A 23,119-nucleotide genomic window follows, 5' to 3' on the forward strand; every position below is an offset into this window, starting at 1 on the left:
ATTATTTGAGCAGCCTGGGGTTGGTTTTCGTGGCGGCAACACTGAGGAAGGAGGAAGGGATCTTGATACACCCTTACCTGGACGATTGCCTAATTAGGGCAAAGTCTTCGGAAGAGAGCCAGCAGGTGATCAGCAGAGTCAAGAGCCTATTGCAGGAACTTGGTTGGGTCGTGAACACGGGCAAGAGCAGTCTGCAGACTTCTCAATTGCTAGAGAACCTGGGGGCCCGTTTTGACACCAAACAGAACAAAGTCTTCCTCCCTTCCTTGAAGAGAAGGAAACTGATGGAACAATTAAGTCGTGCATACGGATCTGGAGAATATTCGAAGGCTGGTGTGAGAACCGCGGGATTATCCCACGGACAGCCAAGAGTCCCATGATTCTGGAGTTCCTATAGGACGGTATGAAGAAGGGGTTGTCACTCAACTCTCTCAAGGTCCAAGTAGCCGCACTGGCCTGCTTCAGAGCAGAAGTGGACGGTATCTGGCTATCAACCCATCCAGCCCTGTCCCGCTTCCTGAAAGGGGTTAAACAACTCAGACCACCCCTAAAGTGGCCAGTCCTCTATGGAATCTCAATCTAGTATTAGACTTCCTAGCTGGGGCTTCCGTCAGACCAACACATGGCCTGTCACTACCCTGTTAACATTGAAGACTGTATTCCTGGTGGCAATATGTTCAGCTCGTCGCATCTCCGAACTACAGGCTCTACCCTGTCGGGAACCATTCCTTTGGTTCACATCTGGAACCAAACAACTGTGCACTGTCCCCTCCTTCCTTCCGAAAGTGGTTTCCGAGATTCACTTGAACCAAACCATCTGGCTACCAGCTCTGGATGAACATAAGGACTCGGAAGACTCATGCCTTCTTCGCCACCTGAATGTCGGCAGACTCCTGGTGTGATACCTGTAAAGATCGGAACCGGTTCGCAAAACGGATCACTTGTTCATTCTTCACAGCAAGAAGAAACAGGTAGAAGCGACCTCATGGGCGACCATAGCCCGCTGGATCAAAGAAGTAATCAAGGCAGCCTACATCGAGGCAGGAAAGCCCTTACCTCTACAGGTTAAGGCTCATTCTGAGAGGGCCCAGGCAGTCTCTTGGGCAGAAACCAAGCTGCTGTTGCCCGCCAAGATCTGTCTGGCAGCGACGTGGTCCTCCATACACACCTTCTCCAGGTTCTACCACCTGGATATTCAGGCCCGGGAAGACACAGCCTTTGCAAGGGCGGTATTAAGTGGGCCACGGGCAGCCTCCCGCCCTGTCCGGGAGTAGCTTTTGTACATCCCATTGGTCCTGAATCCATCTGGCTATACGCTAGGAAATGGAGAAATTACTTACCTGATAATTTCGTTTTCCTTAGTATAGAGAGATGGACTCAGCATCCCACCCACGGCTGCCCCCAAAAAAGGAGAACCTCTTCTGACAAACCTCGAGACTAAGCAAATACGGGTTAGCCACAGCCTACCCCTAGTTCAAGATACCCACAGTTTTGTCCGGTGTTGGCGTTAATTGGTTGAGGGCACTGGCAGTCTCCAATTTGGAAATTAGTTGAACTAGTTCAAGTTTTATTCAAATTTAATCAAGTTATTTAAGCAAAGATATATCCACAATGGCTTTTCAAAGAGAATACGGAAGAGCTAAGGTTACTGCAGAGGTATATCTAGAGTGACGTCAGCTTTGTAATCTGACTCAGTCTCCCATCTGCTAGCAGAAGAGCACAATACCCATTGGTCCTGAATCCATCTGTCTACATTAAGGAAAACAAAATTATCAGGTAAGTAATTTCTCTATTATATTGAGTTATTTTTCCAAATAATAAAGCAAAATTTTCCAGAATTGTAAAATATGTGCAGAATTAAATATTTTTGTGTAGAAATCCACCAGAATGAATCTTGTATACACACAGAGTATCCACAGTTGGATATACAATGTATGCCCGCAGAGCAACAAATAGGTTAGTCATGTCTACCTTTCATATTGCTAATCTCTTCAGTCTTTTTTTTTTTTATTGTACTAAATTCTGAACATAGATTTCAGATATATTTTGCAATATATTATCACTTAGAACAATTTCACATTGGACTAAGGCAAGTTTTTTTAAAAACAAGTATAATGCAATCTTTTATACCTTGGGTTCACCATTTATTTCAGTTCTATTTCTTGTGTGTATATCTCTAGTTGTGTATCTGGATAGATAAATATATGAACAAATTCTTGTTAATAAATGTAGACTTGTCTAAGCAACTTTGGTGTACTTACCCTAAAGGATCGACCTTCTTTCAACTCCTGGAAGAAAATAGAGCAGTCCAGGGATTACAAAAATGGCAACCAACTCAGGGAATACCAACTGGAGGGACTCAATTGGCTCCTTTTCAACTGGTACAATAGGTATGTACATCATTGATGTAAGTTAAAATCAGTTATACATGGGGAAAGTAGTTGGGCCATGATATTGACAGTCAGGCCGATTCAGTAAAAGTCGCGGGCGAGCGCCCAGGCCATTCTCATGTGCGCGCGATTCAGGGGGGAAGAAGATGCAAATGAGGGCCCGCAGTAAATAGAGGCGTTTTGACAGGCGTGGTGGCTGTCAGCGGGGTTTGACAGCTGATGCTCAATTTTTCCGGCGTCTGTTCTCGAGCCCGCTGACAGCCACGGGTTCGGAAAATGGACGCCGGCTAAATTGAGCATCAGTCTTCTGACCCGCAGGCAGATTTTTAATTTTTTTTTTTTTTTAACTTTCGGGGCCTCCGACTTAATATCGCCATGATATTAAGTCGGAGGGTGTACAGAAAAGCAGTTTTTTCTGCTTTTCTGTACACTTCTTCAGTGCCGGCCGAAATTAACGCCAGCCTTTGGCAGCCGTTAATTTCTGAAAGTAAAATGTGCGGCTTGGCTGCACATTTTACTTTCTGTATCACGCAGGAATAACTAATAGGGCCATCAACATGCATTTGCATGTTGCGGGCGCTACTAGTTTCGGGGGGTTGACCATGCATTTTCTACATGCTATTACCCCCTTACTGTATAAGGGGTAAAGCTAGTGCGTCGAAAACGCGCATCCAAACCCGGGCTAACAGTGCACTCCACCGGAGCGCACTGTACTGTATCAGCCTGAGTGTAATTAGTGCAGGCTCTGAGTTTCCATAGTTAATATAATAATAAAAGAATAAAAGTAAACTTATAACTAGGGACACTAAATTTGTAGAGCATTTTCAATAAAATTTCATACATGTTTTTGAAGAATATGTTCAGATTTTATTTTATTATTTTTAGGAGAGCTTAGACATTGACAAAATGCATTTTAGGGTAATGGTAATCTTTAACATACTGATTTTTCTGTAAAATCAAAACTTTGTACATTAAATTAATAAAACATTAAAAATTATATAACAGAAATAAAAATATCTCTCACACCTTGTCAGAGGGAGAACTGTTAGTTTACAAAACTAAAATTTAAATGGGAGTCAGCCACTTATGATGAGGTACATGATACCTTAAAGAGACCAGCAGATATTTATAGATAAAGTTTTCAGGACTTCTAAAGTCCCAGTTTTTGTCTGTGAAAGGAGCCTTATTAGTCCTGAAAACTTGTGTAGCGGTAACAGTGTGAGTGATGTTTGTATATAAGAGACCGGGGCGTTTAAAGTGTCGACACCTTCCTTTTTTAATGTTGGCCTACTAACAATATCTACTCAACTACTACGTTGGCTCTCCTTTGACTGTATGTATACCCATTTCTCAGAAAGTAAATAGTTAAGAGTTGTGCACATGGTTCACGTGAGCATGCTCGACGCTGAATGAACTGATTGTTCCAGAGGTTTCTGAAACGGCAAAAACCTTTCCCTACCCATGTACAATACTTCTCATGCTGTTGCAGCTCCCTTCAATTCATTTTGGTCCACGGCAACCATGCTTTTTTTTTTTTTTTTTCTGCAGTCTGCTGGGCTCAAGAAGCTCATTATATTTTTCAGGTTTTTGGTTTTTTTTAAACCTAGACCTGTACATTTCCCTGATTAGGATTTGTTTGTGTTTTGGCAACCCTTTTTGCTCTTGGGTTCACGGATAGGCCCAGGAGTTGAGAGAGATCTCGTTGCTTCTACACAGAAGGTTGTGCTACGGATCTTCAACAAAGATGATACAAATTCTGCTTACGGTTGATTTTCTGCTCCTTGATGCTCCCTAACACACTTTGTGTATGTAAGCATGGATAGAAACTATAGCTTTTTGACCAAATATATTAAAAACTGCATACAAGTAATCGACAAAAAGAATGTAGCAATTTTAGATATAGCACACCATTTCAATATGTGATTTCTCTGCAAACTCAGGCATGCCATGTCCCCTAAAGTCATGATCTAATTGCTTTCCCTGTTTTATGTTGCTTTATTTGCTGTTTAGTTAGATTTGATTGTATTGTATTCATATTCTGCAGTACAGTGACTGACGAATGCTCTTGTTGTTGTTTCATTACTGTGCTAGGTAAGGATGCATGGCTGCAGAGTCTGATTTGTGTATTGTTTCATTTGTGCTTTTGAGGGGAAATTAAGTGTAAATCTTAAATACAATAAATATTACTGTTTGAGAACATCTGAGGCAGGGTAATGCAAGTCTCAAAGAATACTGCAGTTTTATCTGTGCTGGTGTCTTTGCAGTCTGTGTGAAGAATAGCATCAGTCCCTGTGCACATAGGAACATCTTCAGAACTATCCATGCTTTTGATGCCTCTTTAAATGCAGTATGATCTTGGCTGTATTTGAATCTAGCATTTTATTCCAGTCTGTTTAACTTTGGAAGAAGAGGATAATATATGGCAGTGGAATAATGTCTAGTATATTCTTTCTATTTCAGACAAAAATGCATTTTAGCAGATGAAATGGGCCTGGGCAAAACCATTCAGTCAATTACATTCCTCCATGAAATCCTCTTGACTGGTATACGAGGGCCTTTCTTGATCATTGCTCCACTTTCAACTATTGCAAACTGGGAGAGAGAATTCCACACGTGGACGGACCTTAATGTTGTGGTATACCATGGCAGCATGATTAGCAGGCAGATGATCCAGCAGTATGAGATGTACTTCAGAGATTCCCAGGTATTTTAGTGTTCGTTTGTCTTTATTACATGACTGTTTGATGCATGAAGAGAAAAATAGCATATGTGGATTCTGTTTGTGATTTTTTTTTCCCTTCAGTATTAACTATTTGATATCTAAAGGGAAAAGAGAAAATTTATTTTCTCTAAATGTGAAGTATATGATAAGAACATAAGAAATTGCCATGCTGGGTCAGACCAAGGGTCCATCAAGCCCAGCATCTTGTTTCCAACAGAGGCCAAACCAGGCCATAAGAACCTGGCAATTACCCAAACACTAAGAAGAACCCATGCTACTGATGCAATTAATAGCAGTGGCTATTCCCTAAGTAAACTTGATTAATAGCTATTAATGGACTTCTCCTCCAAGAACTTATCCAAACCTTTTTTGAACCCAGCTACACTAACTGCACTAACCACAGCCTCTGGCAACAAATTCCAGAGCTTATTTGTGCGTGGACTGGGAGTTTTATAAATGGGATCTGGGGCATATGTAGATTGAATTTCAGCTATGGCAGATAATCGGTGAAGATTGAAAAGGAAGTCTAAAGCTGATCAAGTAGCCTACTGGCTACTTTAGCAGGTGTCTAAAGTTTGCAAGTTTAAATAAGTTATTTTGAATACAGTCATTCCAAGTGAAGATCACAACAGTTTACAAAAATAATTATCGTCCTTAGGACATTACATTATGATGAATACATATTAGTAAAACACAAATTTTTGTAAGATATATTTTGGGCTTACATATACTTTGATGAAATACATATTTTGGTATGATATATACATTGGAGGAACTCAAGTGGGTCATTTGACTCTAGGGTGATCTTATTCGTCTCAGCTGAGGGTGGGGCCAATAGGTTAGGATAGGGATTCTATTAGGAAATGTACATGGTTGTACGGGATTGTCATGAGCTACTTTATTCTCTCATTACTTGTTAATGGTTTTTGTTCTTGTTATTAACTCTGCATTCAGATAGAGTTTAAGTTAAGATATAAGTTCGTGTTGACATAGGATTCTAAAATAATTTTACATTATAAGCGTTTTTAAAAAGCCAGGTTTTTAGTTTGTTTGACTGTCTTTCTGAGATCAGTTGTAATATCCCTGGTAGTGAGTTCCACAGTTTAGGGCAGTGATGGCTAACCTATGACACGCGTGTCAGAGGTGACACGCCGAGCCGTTTTTGCTGACACGCGTAGCGTTTTGGGACTATCGAATTTTTTTTTTTTTTTTATCGGCTGCGCCGACCCTTTAAAATTAGTTTTTCAGTATCTCCCCAATACCCCCGGGCACAGCGACAGGCAGATAGGCAGGGCTGTGGTGAGGCTCACGTCACCACAGCCCAAAGAAAAAGATCGTGTTGAACGCGCTGATGCTCCTCCTCCTTCCTGCCTGTGCAGCCCCGGAAGTAAACGTTGCCGGAGCCGCGTGGGCAGGAAGGAGGAGAAGCATCAGTGCGTGCAGAAGAGGAGCATCGCTTGCGCTTACGGGCCGCCGCGAATCCCAAGTCGCAGCGGCCCGAGAAGAGGAAGAGGCCCGGTAGCAGGGCCGCTGCAGAGCCCATCCTGCGGCGACCCGCGAAGAGGAGGCCCAGAGGTGAGAGAGAGAGGTTGAGGGTCTGTAGAGGGTGTGTGCGCGCGTGTATGATATGAGTTGAGAGATTGTGTGTGAGGACCTGAATGTTTCTAGAGACAGCATGTGCTTGAGCCTTGAGCAAGACAGCATGTGGGAGTGAGAGAGAGCCTGTGTGTGTGAGTCAGACAGCATGTGCCAGTGAGAGCCTGTGTGTATGAATGATTGTATGAGAGAGAGCATGTGCCAGTGAGAGCCTGTGTGCATGAATGATTGTATGAGAGAGAGCATGTAACAGTGAGAGCCTGTGTGTATGAATGATTGTATGAGAGAGCATGTGCCAGTGAGAGCCTGTGTGCATGAATGATTGTATGAGAGAGAGCATGTGCCAGTGAGAGCCTGTGTGTATGAATGATTGTATGAGAGAGAGCATGTGCCAGTGAGAGCCTGTGTGCATGAATGATTGTATGAGAGAGAGCATGTGCCAGTGAGAACCTGTGTGCATGAATGATTGTATGAGAGAGAGCATGTGCCAGTGAGAGCCTGTGTGTATGAATGATTGTATGAGAGCATGTCCCAGTGAGAGCATGTGTGCATGAATGATTGTATGAGAGAGAGCATGTGCCAGTGAGAGCATGTGTGCATGAATGATTGTATGAGAGAGAGCATGTGCCAGTGAGAGCCTGTGTGTATGAATGATTGTATGAGAGAGAGCATGTGCCAGTGAGAGCCTGTGTGTATGAATGATTGTATGAGAGAGAGCATGTGCCAGTGAGAGCCTGTGTGTATGAATGATTGTATGAGAGAGCATGTGCCAGTGAGAGCCTGTGTGTATGAATGATTGTATGAGAGAGAGCATGTGCCAGTGAGAGCCTGTGTGTATGAATGATTATATGAGAGAGAGAGCATATGCCAGTGAGAGCCTGTGTATGAATGATTGTATGAGAGAGAGCATGTGCCAGTGAGAGCCTGTGGGTATGAATGATTGTATGAGAGAGAGCATGTGCCAGTGAGAGCCTGTGTGTATGAATGATTGTATGAGAGAGAGCATGTGACAGTGAGAGCCTGTGTGTGTGTGAGGGAAGAAGATGGAGAGAAAAGAAACAGAAAAAAAGACAATATAAAAGGAATTGGCAAAAAAGAAAGGGAAGGGAAGGTGGAAAAAAAAAGCCTGTGACCAACCAATTAGAAAACTAAGATCAGACAGCAATGTAAAAAAAAAAATTCTTTTTAGTGATTGGTACATGTAATCTTTGGGAATGTGCAAGAATAGCAACATCCCCAATAGTCATGTGGCAGCAGTGACAGTGGCAGCAGAGGAATGAGAGAGGCTCCGAGGTTGCTGGCAAAAGAGAGGGGGATCTGCCTTTAGTGTGTGCATGGGACTCTGCCTGGGGGTGTATGTGTGTGCATGGGACTCTGCCTGGGGGTGTATGTGTGTGAATGCATGGGTGTCTGCCTGGGGGTCTGTGTGTGTGAGAATGAATTGGTGCCTGCCTGGAGGATGGAGCGGGAGTGGTGTGAAAATGAATGGGAGCCTGCCTGGGTGTGTGTGTTTGTGTGTATGTGAGGGAGCCAGTGAGTGTGAGAGCATGAGTATGTATGAGAAAATCCAGGAGAGTAAGAGTTTTGTGGGAGGGGGCTGGGTGGAGGGGGAGAGAGTGTTTTAATTGAAGATTTAGCCGATGAAATTCAGCAACAAAAAAGTCACTAAGCAGGTAAGGTAAAGAATTATTTGGTTTTGCTTTATTAGTAAATACAGTACATATATTAAAATTATAACTTTGTTATTAATTAGAGCTACAAATATCACAATTATGGATTTTTCTAGAAGTGACACACCACCCGAGTTATGCTTGGTTTTTTTATGAATTTTGACACACTGAGCTCAAAAGGTTGGCCATCACTGGTTTAGGGTCTGCTATTGAGAACACACGTTCTCTTATTGTTTCAGGTGTGTGCTCCGAATCATAGGTACAGTTAATAGTCCGTTGTTTTGGGACCTTAAGGTTCGGTGTGGAGTGTATGGTTGAAGTGTCTCTCCTATTAGTCCTGGGTTATTATTATGGATGATTTTAAAAATTAGAGTTAAAACTTTGAAATATATTCGGTATTGTATTGGTAGCCAATGCAGTGATATAAGAAAGGGTGTGATGTGATCAAATTTCCTGGTTCCAATTAAAAGTCTTGCTCCTGCATTTTGTAGTAGTTAGTTTTTGTAATAGGCTGGTTGGGAGTCCTAGTAATAGGAAGTTGCTGTAGTCAATATTTGAGAAAATTAGCGATTGTAGAACTGTATGGAAGTCTTCAGTGGTAAATAATGGTTTGTCTATGTAGGATGTGCAGTTTGCATATCCTGTTGTGATTAATTTATTTGTGTCTTTTCATTGTAACATTTTTGTCATTCTGGATTCCTAAGTCCCGGACTTGATCTTGAGGGTGTGATATCAAAATTATCAAGGTCTAGAGATGGAGGTTTAACTATGGAGGAGTTTATCCTTAACCAGATAAGTTCATTTTTTTTTTAAATTTAGTGTTAGTTTTAGATTAGAGAGTTCTTGCTGTATTGCCTTCATGTATTTTGAGAGTGTGGGTGCTGTATTTTCAGACAATGAGTCAAATGGAATGTAAAATTGGATGTCAGCATATAGGAAGAAGGTGATTCCTAATTCCGTTAGTAATTTACATAGAAGCATGTAGATGTTAAATAGTGTTGCCGAGAGTGCTGAGCCCTGGGGACCCCTGTATTGATAGGGAAGGTGTCAGATATATTTCCCAGTTTTACTTGAAATGTCCTGTTCGAAAGGAATGAAGAGAACTATTTGTGGACTCTGCCATCTATTCCAATTTTTCTCAGTTGGTAGTATAGCAGAGTATGATCCACAGTGTCGAAGGCTGCTGTTAGATCTATATTAGCAACACAAAAAGTAATAAATGGTTAGACTGGTGTATTTTTTTTATATCATATCGTATAGTCATTAAATCTTGTCGGACCCTTACTTCTAGAGTCAGTATCAAAATCAAACTCTCATATGGTATAGGGCCACTTTACTTTATTTCAATCCACTATATTTTATTCATTTTTTATATTATTTTTTTTGTTAAAATAAAACAAGTCTCTCAAGCATGCTGACGAACTGTAAATTATCAAAAACCATAGAAACCATCGTAATATGTTGTAAAGCAATAATGTAAATGTCAAGTCACAATCCAATATATTTCAAAAAGGAATACTTATAGCAAAAACGATCGAAGTCCCGAATCCCATCCAATATATTTCGAAAGGGATACTCATCGCAAAATAGATCGAAGTCCTGAATCCCGACACGATCGTGTTTCCGAACCACTAGGTCCTGCTTCAGGGGAAATGACAACTTCCTAACTTTGACATCCACTGAGATGTATTTTCGTTCCATCAGCATAGTTCTATTACTTCATCCACTTCTTCTTACACGGTCTGCGTTCAGACTCGCACATTTACAACATGGCGACAAAGCGGAACCTTTTAAACTCCTCACCGGAAGATACAGAAACACCCCCAGTCCTCAACCAGGTCTTATTCCTGCGGGCAGACAACTTGTAAACCAACTTTGAAATCTTCCTTTATGCATCTCATAAATGATAAATTAGATTGCATATCTTTCAAAAGAAACAGCAAAATCTTTGTAGCGTCAGAGCTGGTTGAAAACGCCAACAAAATCAGTAGCTACACTCCACATTCAATAAAAACCTATAGCACTTCCCAACCGGGTATGTTTTCCTGCGTAAGGGGAGTCTTCTAACACGTCCAGCATGTAATTCACACCCTCTGTTCGACATTGATCTCATCAGAAGTCCTCTTCCATGTCCAGTTCCCTCTCCACAGCACATAGCATCTTCACAAATGGAGTCCTCTTTCATGTCCAGATATCTTTCCACGGCGCATAAAGCTGCCAAAGAATACATCCTCACAAACGGAGTCCATGACTTTCACAAATACTTCCGTGTGCCCCAAAAAACATTCAGCAGGAGATCCAATTATATCCACTGATGTAATGAGCACTACCAACCCTAATGTCTCCAAAATGTTAGGAGCGTTTATGGCAAAAAAATACCCTATTATTTTCAACAACTCAAAACTGCAATTTCTGTTAACCAACACCCTTATTTCTTATATGAGCAAAAAATTTTGAACAGGAGTTAAATCAACGAATACCAATTGATTATCTCATTAAGGCCATAAGGGTGTTCTGAGTTCAAAGTCAAAATCCAGTTTCTTCTTACAACAGAAGTTCTTGTTACTTTGTATCTCCTCTTACCTCAGCTTTGGCATCCCCTAGTCTGATCCTCTCTTTAGTTTTTTCAGATAGCAAAAATAGTTATTCACAAGAATGTTCTGCTCAGCTCAAGGAAAAATCCTTCTTAAACAAAGAAACAAACAAATGATAGCAGAAAAGGACCAAATGGTCCATCCAGTCTGCCCAGCAAGCTTATGGTAATATTGGCTGCACCATGTAGGTTACCCCCATGCTTATCAGTTTCCCACACCATAAAAGTCAGGACCCTCATTGGTTGCTGTTTGAATCCAATTCCTCATTATGTCTTACTATTAAAGCAGAGAGCAATGTTGGAGTTGCATCAAAGTATCAGGCTTTTTGGTTAAGATTAGTAACCGCCAAATTACCCCCACACTTATTTTTCCCCAGTCCGTAAAAGTCAGGGCCCTCACTGGTTGCTGTACAAATCCAGTTCCCCCTTTCCCCCTACCGTTGAAGCAGAGAGCCATGATGGAGTTGCATCAACAGTATCAAGGCTTGTTGGTTAAGGGCAGTAATTGCTGCACCAGCAAACTACCCCCATGCACTCTCTTCTTCATTTCCATCCTTTATCCTTTAGGGATCCACAGTATTTATCCCATGCCCCTTTTAAATCTTTCACTGTTTTGGTTTTCACCACCTCTGGAAGGGATTACCAGGCATCTGGCACTCTCTCCGTGATGAGATGTATTCCCTGGAGTTTCATTTTGTGACCCCTGGTTCTATGGATTTCTTTCCAATGGAAAAGGTTTGATGTTTGTACATAGTTAAAACCTTTCAGATATCTGAAGGTCTATCATATCACCTCTGCGCCTCCTCTTTTCCAGGGTATACATATTCATATCCTTCAGTCTCTCTTCATAGGTTTTCTGATACTGACCCCACATCATTTTGGTAGCCCTTCTCTAGAGCGCCTCCATCCTGTCTCTGTCCCTTATGAGATAAGGGCACTAGAACTGAACACAGTACTCCAGATGAGGCCTCAAAAAGGACCTGTACAAGGGCATCACCACCTCCTTTTTCTTACTGGTTATTCCTCTCTCTATGCAGCCCAGTATTCTTCTGGCTTTAGCTATCGCCTTGTCACATTGCTTTGCCATCTTCAGATTGCCAGACACTATTACCCCAAGATGTCACTCTGTGCACATCAGCCTTCCCCCCCCCCCTCCCCCCAATATCGCATATAGCTCTTTTGGATTACCGCATCCCAGATGCATGACTCTGCACTTCTTGGCATTTAATCCCAGCTGCCAAATCTTCAACCACTTTTCAAGTTTTCATAAATCACTTTTCGTTCTCTCTACTCCATCAGGCAGATCTTGATATCATCTGCAAATAGACAAACTTTACCTTTTATCCCTTCCGCAATATTGCTCACAAAGGTACTGAATAGAACCGGTCCCAATACCGATCCTTGTGACATTCCACTTAACACGGCTCTCTTCAGAGTAGGTTCCGTTTGCCATTACACGCTGTCTCCTATTGGTCAACCAGTTTGTAATCCATGCCACCACCTTGGCACACATTCCCAAGCTTCTCATTTTGTTCACAAGCCTCCTGTGCTGGACAGTATCAAACGCTTTGCTGAAACCCAAGTAGATGACATCAAGTGCTCTTGCTCAATTCAGTTCTCTAGTCACCCAATCAAAAAAATCAATCAGATTTGTCTGAAAGGATCCTCCTCTGGTGAATACATGTTGTCTTTAGTCCAACAACTTATGGGATTGTAGATAGTTCAGTATCCCTTCTTTCAGTAGCATCTTCATTAATTTTCCCACCACCAAGGTGAGGCTAACTAGTTTATGAACACTAACCTTTTTTCCCCCTTACCATTTTAGCTCCTACTTCAGAAAACCATAGTGGCCTCTTACCTTTTATTTACTTTCCTAACAAAAAGGCTAATTGCCCTTGCAATATCTCCTTTTAGTTTTTCCCACTTCTCTTCTAATGCTGCTAGATTTTCCCAACCAGCTAACGACTGGAGGTACTCCCCCATTTTAACAGTTGTCCTGAAGTCTGATTCAGGCTTGTTTGCATCCTTGTTTTCAGCATCTTGTACTCTCTCTCCTTTCAGGGTTGATTTTTCTGGAATTGATTCATTCTGAAGAGCTTTCATTGCAGCATTGTATGTAACAGCTTGATGGGCTTTTCCTTCCCTGAAAAGTTCATGCTTGCACACAGCGAGCTGAATACATATTTCAGGCACAATTGTCAGAATTTTGTCTTAAAAGTAATAAAATATTTTTAAGGCTGGTTCCAATTTGTATGAGGCGTTCCAGTGGGTGGAATTGGGGCGATTTTTAAAGAATGCAAGTAAATCTGCAGGCACACCTATGCATCCACTAATTTTCAAAGCAAACATGCACATAATTCTGCTTTGAAAATTTGGGTTAAAGTCTGTGTGTTTTTTCTGCCCTCAGACTTTACCTGATATGGGTTGTTATAAAATTACCCTTGGTATAAGAGCATAAGAGCATGCCATACTGGGTCAGACCAAGGGTCCATCAAGCCCAGCATCCTGTTTCCAACAGTGGCCAATCCAGGCCATAAGAACCTGGCAATTACCCAAACATTAAGAAGATCCCATTCTACCGTTGCTAGTAATAGCAGTGGCTATGTTGTGTACTTTAAGAACAAATCATTTCAGATTGACAGAATGAACATTTTTTAAATGGGAGCATTCACCTGCTTGTTTGCTGAGCCTCAGTGGTAAGATAAAAGGGCTTATGCCTCAAGATGTTTGAGCAGCAGTAGATAGTACAGCAGACTTGACAGCTTAGAATGAGAAATGGACACGATCAAAGTTATTTTGACACACGCTTACATTTTTTCAATGTGTCTCCAGGGTCGCATCATTCGAGGAATCTACAAGTTCCAAGCTATTATCACCACTTTTGAAATGATTCTTGGGGGTTGTCCGGAGCTCAGCGCCATAGAGTGGCGCTGTGTCATCATCGATGAAGCGCACAGATTGAAGAACAAAAACTGCAAACTGCTTGAGGGCCTGAAGCTCATGAATCTGGTGAGTAGCTTAGTTCCAGTGCGTTCCTATTAATCTGAGTATTGATTACCTTTGGTCAGTTTGGCAGCGAGAGCGCAGGACATCTGGACATTTAATAAGCTAGGTTAAAATACTTCCCTCCAGATGACTAGTGCTAAAATACTGGTTCTGGTCTCTTAGAAGGAGAAAATATTTCTCAATAATTGCCTCCCTAGGAGTGTTTTGAGTTTGCCTCCCTAGGAGTGTAGGCCTCTCTGAGAATTGGCTGGCATGTATGGGGAATGGGATTGTTAGCTCTGTGGCACGTGCAAAAACCCTAAATTATTCCTAAAATGTGTGTGTTAAATTACTTTTGTTTATTAGTAGGGTTCTGATTCTAGGCATTTATAAATTGTAAATTCAAGTGTTTACATTTTTAGGCAATTTGATGTTTTTGAAGGATTCTGGAAATCTGTATGCATCGTTTTTATATCACAAACAATACATACACTTTTTTTTTGGTAGATTTGATTTTTGTTTTTTTTATTCAATTACTTTTTAAAAAAGATTTTCAAATGCTTTATTTAAAAATTGATTTAAAAAAATTGCCGTAAGACAAACTTAAAAAAATACTTATCCCGAATTCATTGCTAAAAAAGACGTACAGAAAGAAGGTTGCAACTCCAACCCCAAGTCAACTAGGCTGACCCAGTCCTGGGTTTGCCATTCTTGCTTGCATGGAGTTTTTCTATTTTTCATTTATTTCCCTTAGGTAATCAGAAGTACAGCTCCATGCATGCATCTGGGTTGAGTTGGCAACCGTAAAGGCTAGCATCAAGTGCAGAAAAAGAAAATAGCCAAGGGATGTGTTCAGGATTCATAAAAAAAAATATCCTAGCCCTAACCACAAAAAAACTGAAAATTGCAGACTTGCACAGAATGAATTTGAAAAAATACCCTCCCTAAGTAAAATAAATAAATGCATGCTGGCTCTTGCAAATGCTATGTCTGAGGCTCATGATTTTTTTTGGTAAATAGGAAAGCAGGCATAGAGGAAATGATGTCCTTTTAGAGGTAGATAGGAAGCAAGCCAGCCTTAGTAAGGGGTGCCGGTTGTGCTGCCTGGGGCCTGTGGGCTCTGCTTTCTTTTTCCTTCAGGCAGTGGCCAGCAAAAGAAAGAGAAGCCATTGCTACAGTTCCCACCCCGCTCCATGTTACTCCCCTTTGACAGCCACCACAACAGCTGTGGGCCTCAGTGCGGGGGGGGGGTGGACTCCAGCGGCTACCAGCACTCCCCTCACTTGGATACAGTTGTAATCTACTCCTCTCTTGCTGGCAGCACCTGGATGACATTTTCATGCCACTTCACAGGAGCAAGAGGAGTCAGGGGAGATGTCGTCATGAGGAAGGTCATTTTCAGAGGTTTCTCAGTCCTAACAGAAAATCCTAATTTTTATTTTAGGGGGGTTTTATGGGTGTGTTTCATTTATAATAGAAAATCAGAAGCTCTCTCTCTGTATAAGGATATATAGGGCTATACTTAATAGAGGATTTCTTCAAGGCCGACATTTTTTAGCTAGGTAAAATGCTGTATTAGTTATGAAACAATTCTATTGCCTGGATAGATGATTAAATATGCCAGTTTTTCAGAAGTTGCCATCTAGTTTTCAGTGCAATTATTTTATAGCAAAAGAAAGGGCCACCATCTCCAGGACAGTGGAAGATGTTTGGCATAAAAGAACGCAGAGTGGCCTGCAGATGTCCGGAAATGCAGGGGCTGTTTGTGTAGAAAATTGAAATATACTTGTAGTAAGAATGTTATCCTTTACAGCAGACTCTCACATCTTTGTATGATTTTCCGAATGTTATTGCATGGCTGACTCTTTCTTTTCTGTTTCCTTTTTTTGTTTACAAGAAAAGCTTAAATGGTTAAAACATAAATTAAGCTGTCGCAGGAAAAGACTATAATGATCTGTTCACCATGTTTACTATCCCTGTGACCTGTTGATATGGGCTTGTTTTTCTTTTTTTTTTTTGCCCCCCTTCCCAGGAGCACAAGGTGCTTTTGACGGGTACGCCACTCCAGAACACGGTGGAAGAGCTCTTCAGCCTTCTTCATTTCCTTGAACCTTTGCGCTTTCCTTCTGAAGCAATGTTCATGCAAGAATTTGGAGACCTTAAGACAGAGGAGCAGGTATGTCAATGAAATTAACATTTCGTGACACAAAGTCAAGCTCTGATAATGTTTTCCCTTTCTCTCCTGTGTGTGAAATGTATTGGTGAGCTTAATTGCTCTTCTACGTTTTTGCTTATCAAGTTGACGTTCTATGAAACGGGGGCGGGAAGTCCATGATGAAAATGAGGTTTTATAGAGAATTGCTTTTTCTTTTTGTATATTGAAAGAGCAACACTAAGGATCTGCTCAGCCTTCAAAACCTTGTATGCCAGCTCACAAGTGATTTTTTTTTCTTGCTGGAGCAGAAGATGTACTTGAACATTCTAAAAGCCTGAACCAATCATGGCTGCAGTAAAATGTTAGTTGTGCTGAACTGCTCTGTTTGAGTGTTGGGTTGTATTGTACTTTAAAATATAATATACCATACTTTTTGTTGTAAGGCAAAACCATAATTCTCTTAAGATTAGCAGAGTCATTTTGTCACACAAGTGGGTCACATGATCGCATAGGGTGCTAAGCAGAACACAATTTGCTGAGCTTTTTGGTAAAGCCAGATGAGCCAATATTCAAAGCCATTTAGCTGGATAACTCATAAGTTATCTGCGTAAATGACAAGTTTTGAGTATCCTCCTTGCTTATTCAGCTAAGATTTTGCCGAATAAGAAAGGGAAATGTTGGGAACGTTCCAGGGCAGGGAAGAGTTAGCCAAGTAACTTGTTCAGCTAACTTACATGTATGGAGTTAGCTAAATAAGTTATTCATCTGTCTTTAGATGTGCCTGAGAACAAGTCTAAAGTTATCCAGGAATGTTCAACTGTTCTCACTGGACCCTAGCCCTTGGAGGGCATCATCTGTGGTATTGGCACAGAGCACTCACTCTGTTGCCGTCTGCTCAGACGCAAGAAACTGGTACAGACTCTTTCTCCATCTGTGAAGGCAGCAGTAGCTGTAGAGGTTCCAGTATGAAGTCTGGTTGGCAGGGAATGCCTCAGAACCAATGGGTTATTCCCTCCTTGGAGCCAAGTACGTAAGAACATAAGAAATTGCCATGCTGGGTCAGACCAAGGGTCCATCAAGCCCAGCATCCCGTTTCCAACAGAGGCCAAAAACCAGGCTACAAGAACCTGGCAATTACCCAAACACTAAGAAGAACCCATGCCACTGATGCAATTAATAGCAGTGGCTATTCCCTAAGTATAATTGATTAATAGCCATTAATGGACTTCTCCTCCAAGAACTTATCCAAACCTTTTTTGAACCCAGCTACACTAACTGTACTAACTACCTTCTCTGGCAACAAATTCCAGAGCTTTATTGTGCGTTGAGTGAAAAAGAATTTTCTCCGATTAGTCTTAAATGTGTTACTTGCTAACTTCATGGAATGCCCCCTAGTCCTTCTATTATTCGAAAGTGTAAATAACCGAGTCACATCTACTCGTTCAAGACCTCTCATGATCTTAAAGACCTCTATCATATCCCCCCTCAGCCTTCTCTTCTCCAAGCTTGAACAGCCCTAACCTCTTCAGCCTTTCCTCATAGGGGAGCTGTTCCATCCCCTTTATCATTTTGGTTGCCCTTCTCTGTACCTTCTCCATCGCAACTATATCTTTTTTGAGATGCGGCGACCAGAATTGTACACAGTATTCAAGGTGCGGTCTCACCATGGAGCGATACAGAGGCATTATGACATTTTCCACTCTATTAACCATTCCCTTCCTAATAATTCCTAACATTCTATTTGCTTTTTTGACTGCTGCAGCACACTGAGCCGACGATTTTAAAGTATTATCCACTATGATGCCTAGATCTTTTTCCTGGGTGGTAGCTCCTAATATGGAACCTAACTGTGTAACTACAGCAAGGGTTATTTTTCCCTATGTGCATCACCTTGCACTTGTCCACATTAAATTTCATCTGCCATTTGGATGTCCAATCTTCCAGTCTTGCAAGGTCCTCCTGTAATATATCAGTCTGCCTGTGATTTAACTACTCTGAATAATTTTGTATCATCCGCAAATTTGATAAACCTCACTCGTCGTATTCCTTTCCAGATCATTTATAAATATATTGAAAAGCACCGGTCCCAATACAGATCCCTGAGGTACTCCACTGTTTACCCTTTTCCACTGAGAATATTGACCATTTAATCCTACTCTCTGTTTCCTGTCTTTTAACCAGTTTGTAATCCACGAAAGGACATCACCTCCTATCCCATGACTTTTTAGTTTTCGTAGAAGCCTCTCATGAGGGACTTTGTCAAACGCCTTCTGAAAATCCAAATACACTACATCTACCGGTTCACCTTTATCCACATGTTTATTAACCCCTTCAAAAAAATGAAGCAGATTTGTTAGGCAAGACTTCCCTTGGGTAAATCCATGTTGACTGTGTCCCATTAAACCATGTCTTTCTATATGCTCTACAATTTTGATCTTGAGAATAGTTTCCACTATTTTTCCCGGCACTGAAGTCAGGCTCACTGGTCTATAATTACCCGGATCGCCCCTGGAGCCTTTTTTAAATATTGGAGTTACATTGGCCACCCTCCAGTCTTCAGGTACAATGGATGATTTTAATGATAGGTTACAAATGTTAACTAATAGATCAGATATTTCATATTTGAGTTCCTTCAGAACCCTAGGATGCATACCATCCGGTCCAGGTGATTTGCTACTCTTTAGTTTGTCAATCTGGCCTACTACATCTTCCAGGTTCACAGTGATTTTGTTCAGTTCATCTGAGTCATCACCCCTGAAAACCATCTCCGGAACTGGAGGAACCTATATGGGTTTCCGAAGAGGATGTCTCTCCTCCAATTCCAGCCCAGAGGGAACGTCAGCCCATGGACTAACTCAGAGTTGGTGAAGAATTTCTTTGCCTTATTGACTTCTGAAAATAGGCGAGGGCCTTGGAGTCTCTTCTCACCAAGTTGGGAAAGTATTCTTGCAGAGAGGAGCTGTGCCTGGTTCTATGCCAGTTCGCAGCCCACCACAGGAGTTACCAGTGATTGGCTTTATCTCCAACAGTCCAGCAAACCTTCTCCCATGGCTGGGAAAGTTCCACCATGACTGGTTCTCACAGGAGTTGGCTAAAAAAAATGGAAAAAGAGCAGCATTCAAGAAGTATAAAGGTTCCCAAAAATAGGAGCACAAGGAAGAATATCTGGTGAAGCTGATGGAGATGAGGAAGAAATCAGGAAGGCAAATGGTCAAGTAGAACAAAGGATTGCTAAAGAAGTAAAGCAATGTGAAAATTTTTTTTTTATATATATATTAGTGATAGGAAGTAGATCCAAGGCAGTATAATAAAAATGTGTGGAGAAAGATGAAGAAATAAAAATATTAAATACATCAGTTTGGTGTTCACTAAGGAAGACCCTGGAGGAAAGGGCTGTTGCTGATTGAAAAGAGCATGGATGGGGGAGTAGGGTAGACACAGTCCTGTTTCAGAAGAGAATGTATGGAGACAACTGGAAGTGGACAATGCCATGGGGTCAGATAGGGTACATCCAGGATAACTAAGGGAGCTCAGAGAGATGCTGGTGGGTTCACTGAAAGACCTGTTCAGTAGATTCCTGGAAATCTACTGAACAGTGGTGGAGCCACCAGATTGTAGAAGAATGGTTATAGTCCCGCTTCACAAGGATGCTAGCAGAAAGATGGCTGTCTCCTCGGTGGTGGGAAAATTAATGGCGAATCTGCTAAAGGAGAGATTAGTGAACTATCTACAATCCGGTGGGTTGCTGGACCCAAGGCAGCATAGATTCACCAAGGGAAGGTCCTGATAGATTTATTTGATTGGCTGACTAGAGAATTGGATCAAGGAAGAACACTTGATGTGATTTACTTGGATTTCAGCAAAGCTTTTGATACAGTCCCACATAGACTAGTGAATAAAATGAAAAGTTTGGGTGTGTGCGCCAAGATGGTGAAGTGGATTACAACCTGTTGATTGGCAGGAAACAATGTGTAATGGTAAATGAAACCTGCTCTGAAGAGAGAATGGTGTTAAATTGAGTTTCTCAGTGATTGGTTTTGGGACTGATTCTGTTCAGTGTCTTCGTGAGCAACAATGTGGAAGGTTTAGAAGGAAATGTTTGTCATTTTGTGGGTGATACTAAGAACTGCAACAAAGTGGACATGCCTGAAGGAACAGGGAGAATGAAAAGTGATTTAAGAAAACTTGAAGAATGATCAAAGGTTTTGCAGCTGAGATTCATTGCCAAGAAGTGCAGTCATGCACCTGGTGTGCAGTAATCCAAAAGCATTGCATGTGATAGGTAATGAAAGAATAATATGCACTGATTGGGAGAAAGGGGCCTTGGGGTGATTGTGTCTGGCGATCTGAAGGTAACAAAGCAGTGTGACAAGGCAGTAGTTAAAGCCAGAATGATGCTGGACTGCATAGCGAGTGGAATAGGTAGCAGAAAAAAAGGTGTTAATGCCTCTGTACAGGTTCTTGATGAGACTGCATCTGGATTTCTTGTTCAGTCTGGGAAATCATATCTCAGATGGGATAGAGACAGGATGGAATCTGACCAGAGTAAGGTGACCAAAATAGTGTGAGGTCTGTTTCGGAAAGCCATTGAGGAAAAGCTGAAGGATCTAAATATGTACACCCTGGAGAAGAGGAGGTGCAGAAGAGATACGAGACAGATCTTTAGATACCTGAAAGGTATTGATGATGCAAAAATATCAAACCTTTTCCATTGGAAAGGAAACTGTACAACTAGGGGTATGACTCAGAACCAGTATCAGAAAATATTTCTTCTCTGAGAGCCTGATGAATGCCCCCACAAAAGAGGTGGGGAGGATGAGCACAGTAAATGAATTTAAAGAGCATAGGATAAACATGGATCCCTAAAGGCTTGAAGTTTGTAATGAAGAAAATGGGTAACGTATGTTAACTGTAAGTGTTACATTTCTGCATGGGAGTAACCTGCAGGTGTGGCAGCCACTATCATTAACAGAACCCCTGGAGGTAACCTGCACAGAGTGACAGTTACTACCATTAACAGAACACATGAGGATAACCTGCAGGCGTGGCAGCCTCTATCATTAACAGAACCCCTGGAGGTAACCTGCACAGAGTGACAGTTACTACCATTAACAGAACACATGAGGATAACCTGCAGGCGTGGCAGCCTCTATCATTAACAGAACCCCTGGAGGTAACCTGCACAGAGTGACAGTTACTACCATTAACAGAACACATGAGGATAACCTGCAGGCGTGGCAGCCTCTATCATTAACAGAACCCCTGGAGGTAACCTGCACAGAGTGACAGTTACTACCATTAACAGAACACATGAGGATAACCTGCAGGCGTGGCAGCCTCTATCATTAACAGAACCCCTGGAGTTAACCTGCACAGAGTGACAGTTACTACCATTAACAGAACACATGAGGATATCCTGCAGGCGTGGCAGCCTCTATCATTAACAAGAACCCCTGGAGGTAACCTGCACAGAGTGACAGTTACTACCATTAACAGAACACATGAGGATAACCTGCAGGCGTGGCAGCCTCTATCATTAACAGAACCCCTGGAGGTAACCTGCACAGAGTGACAGTTACTACCATTAACAGAACACATGAGGATAACCTGCAGGCGTGGCAGCCTCTATCATTAACAGAACCCCTGGAGGTAACCTGCACAGAGTGACAGTTACTACCATTAACAGAACACATGAGGATATCCTGCAGGCGTGGCAGCCTCTATCATTAACAGAACCCCTGGAGGTAACCTGCACAGAGTGACAGTTACTACCATTAACAGAACACATGAGGATATCCTGCAGGCGTGGCAGCCTCTATCATTAACAGAACCCCTGGAGGTAACCTGCACAGAGTGACAGTTACTACCATTAACAGAACACATGAGGATATCCTGCAGGCGTGGCAGCCTCTATCATTAACAGAACCCCTGGAGGTAACCTGCACAGAGTGACAGTTACTACCATTAACAGAACACATGAGGATAACCTGCAGGCGTGGCAGCCTCTATCATTAACAGAACCCCTGGCGGTAACCTGCACAGAGTGACAGTTACTACCATTAACAGAACACATGAGGATAACCTGCAGGCGTGGCAGCCTCTATCATTAACAGAACCCCTGGAGGTAACCTGCACAGAGTGACAGTTACTACCATTAACAGAACACATGAGGATATCCTGCAGGCGTGGCAGCCTCTATCATTAACAGAACCCCTGGAGGTAACCTGCACAGAGTGACAGTTACTACCATTAACAGAACACATGAGGATATCCTGCAGGCGTGGCAGCCTCTATCATTAACAGAACCCCTGGAGGTAACCTGCACAGAGTGACAGTTACTACCATTAACAGAACACATGAGGATATCCTGCAGGCGTGGCAGCCTCTATCATTAACAGAACCCCTGGAGGTAACCTGCACAGAGTGACAGTTACTACCATTAACAGAACACATGAGGATAACCTGCAGGCGTGGCAGCCTCTATCATTAACAGATCACCTGGAGGTAACCTGCACAGAGTGACAGTTACTACCATTAACAGAACACATGAGGATATCCTGCAGGCGTGGCAGCCTCTATCATTAACAGAACCCCTGGAGTTAACCTGCACAGAGTGACAGTTACTACCATTAACAGAACACATGAGGATAACCTGCAGGCGTGGCAGCCTCTATCATTAACAGAACCCCTGGCGGTAACCTGCACAGAGTGACAGTTACTACCATTAACAGAACACATGAGGATATCCTGCAGGCGTGGCAGCCTCTATCATTAACAGAACCCCTGGCGGTAACCTGCACAGAGTGACAGTTACTACCATTAACAGAACAAATGAGGATAACCTGCAGGCGTGGCAGCCACTATCATTAACAGAACCCCTGGCGGTAACCTGCACAGAGTGACAGTTACTACCATTAACAGAACACATGAGGATAACCTGCAGGCGTGGCAGCCACTATCTCTTGGAGGTAACTTGCCTAGAGCAGCAGTTACTGCCATTAACAGAGT

The 23,119-nt window shown here is 42.1% G+C and overlaps 1 protein-coding gene across 10 annotated transcripts in view; it reads left to right on the forward strand.

Annotated features, from left to right (window-relative positions):
- Positions 1 to 23,119, forward strand: part of CHD9 (chromodomain helicase DNA binding protein 9) — a 406,054-nt gene that overhangs the window by 209,934 nt on the left and 173,001 nt on the right. For all 10 annotated transcript variants that reach the window (XM_029608540.1, XM_029608542.1, XM_029608543.1 and 7 more), the window contains 4 exons: positions 2,269 to 2,390; positions 4,851 to 5,094; positions 13,804 to 13,980; positions 15,989 to 16,132. In XM_029608540.1, coding sequence (XP_029464400.1) covers positions 2,269 to 2,390; positions 4,851 to 5,094; positions 13,804 to 13,980; positions 15,989 to 16,132 — 687 coding nt within the window. The remainder of the gene's footprint in view (positions 1 to 2,268; positions 2,391 to 4,850; positions 5,095 to 13,803; positions 13,981 to 15,988; positions 16,133 to 23,119) is intronic.

This window comes from Rhinatrema bivittatum, chromosome 7, assembly GCF_901001135.1.
Source record: "Rhinatrema bivittatum chromosome 7, aRhiBiv1.1, whole genome shotgun sequence".
Lineage (NCBI taxonomy): Eukaryota > Metazoa > Chordata > Amphibia > Gymnophiona > Rhinatrematidae > Rhinatrema > Rhinatrema bivittatum.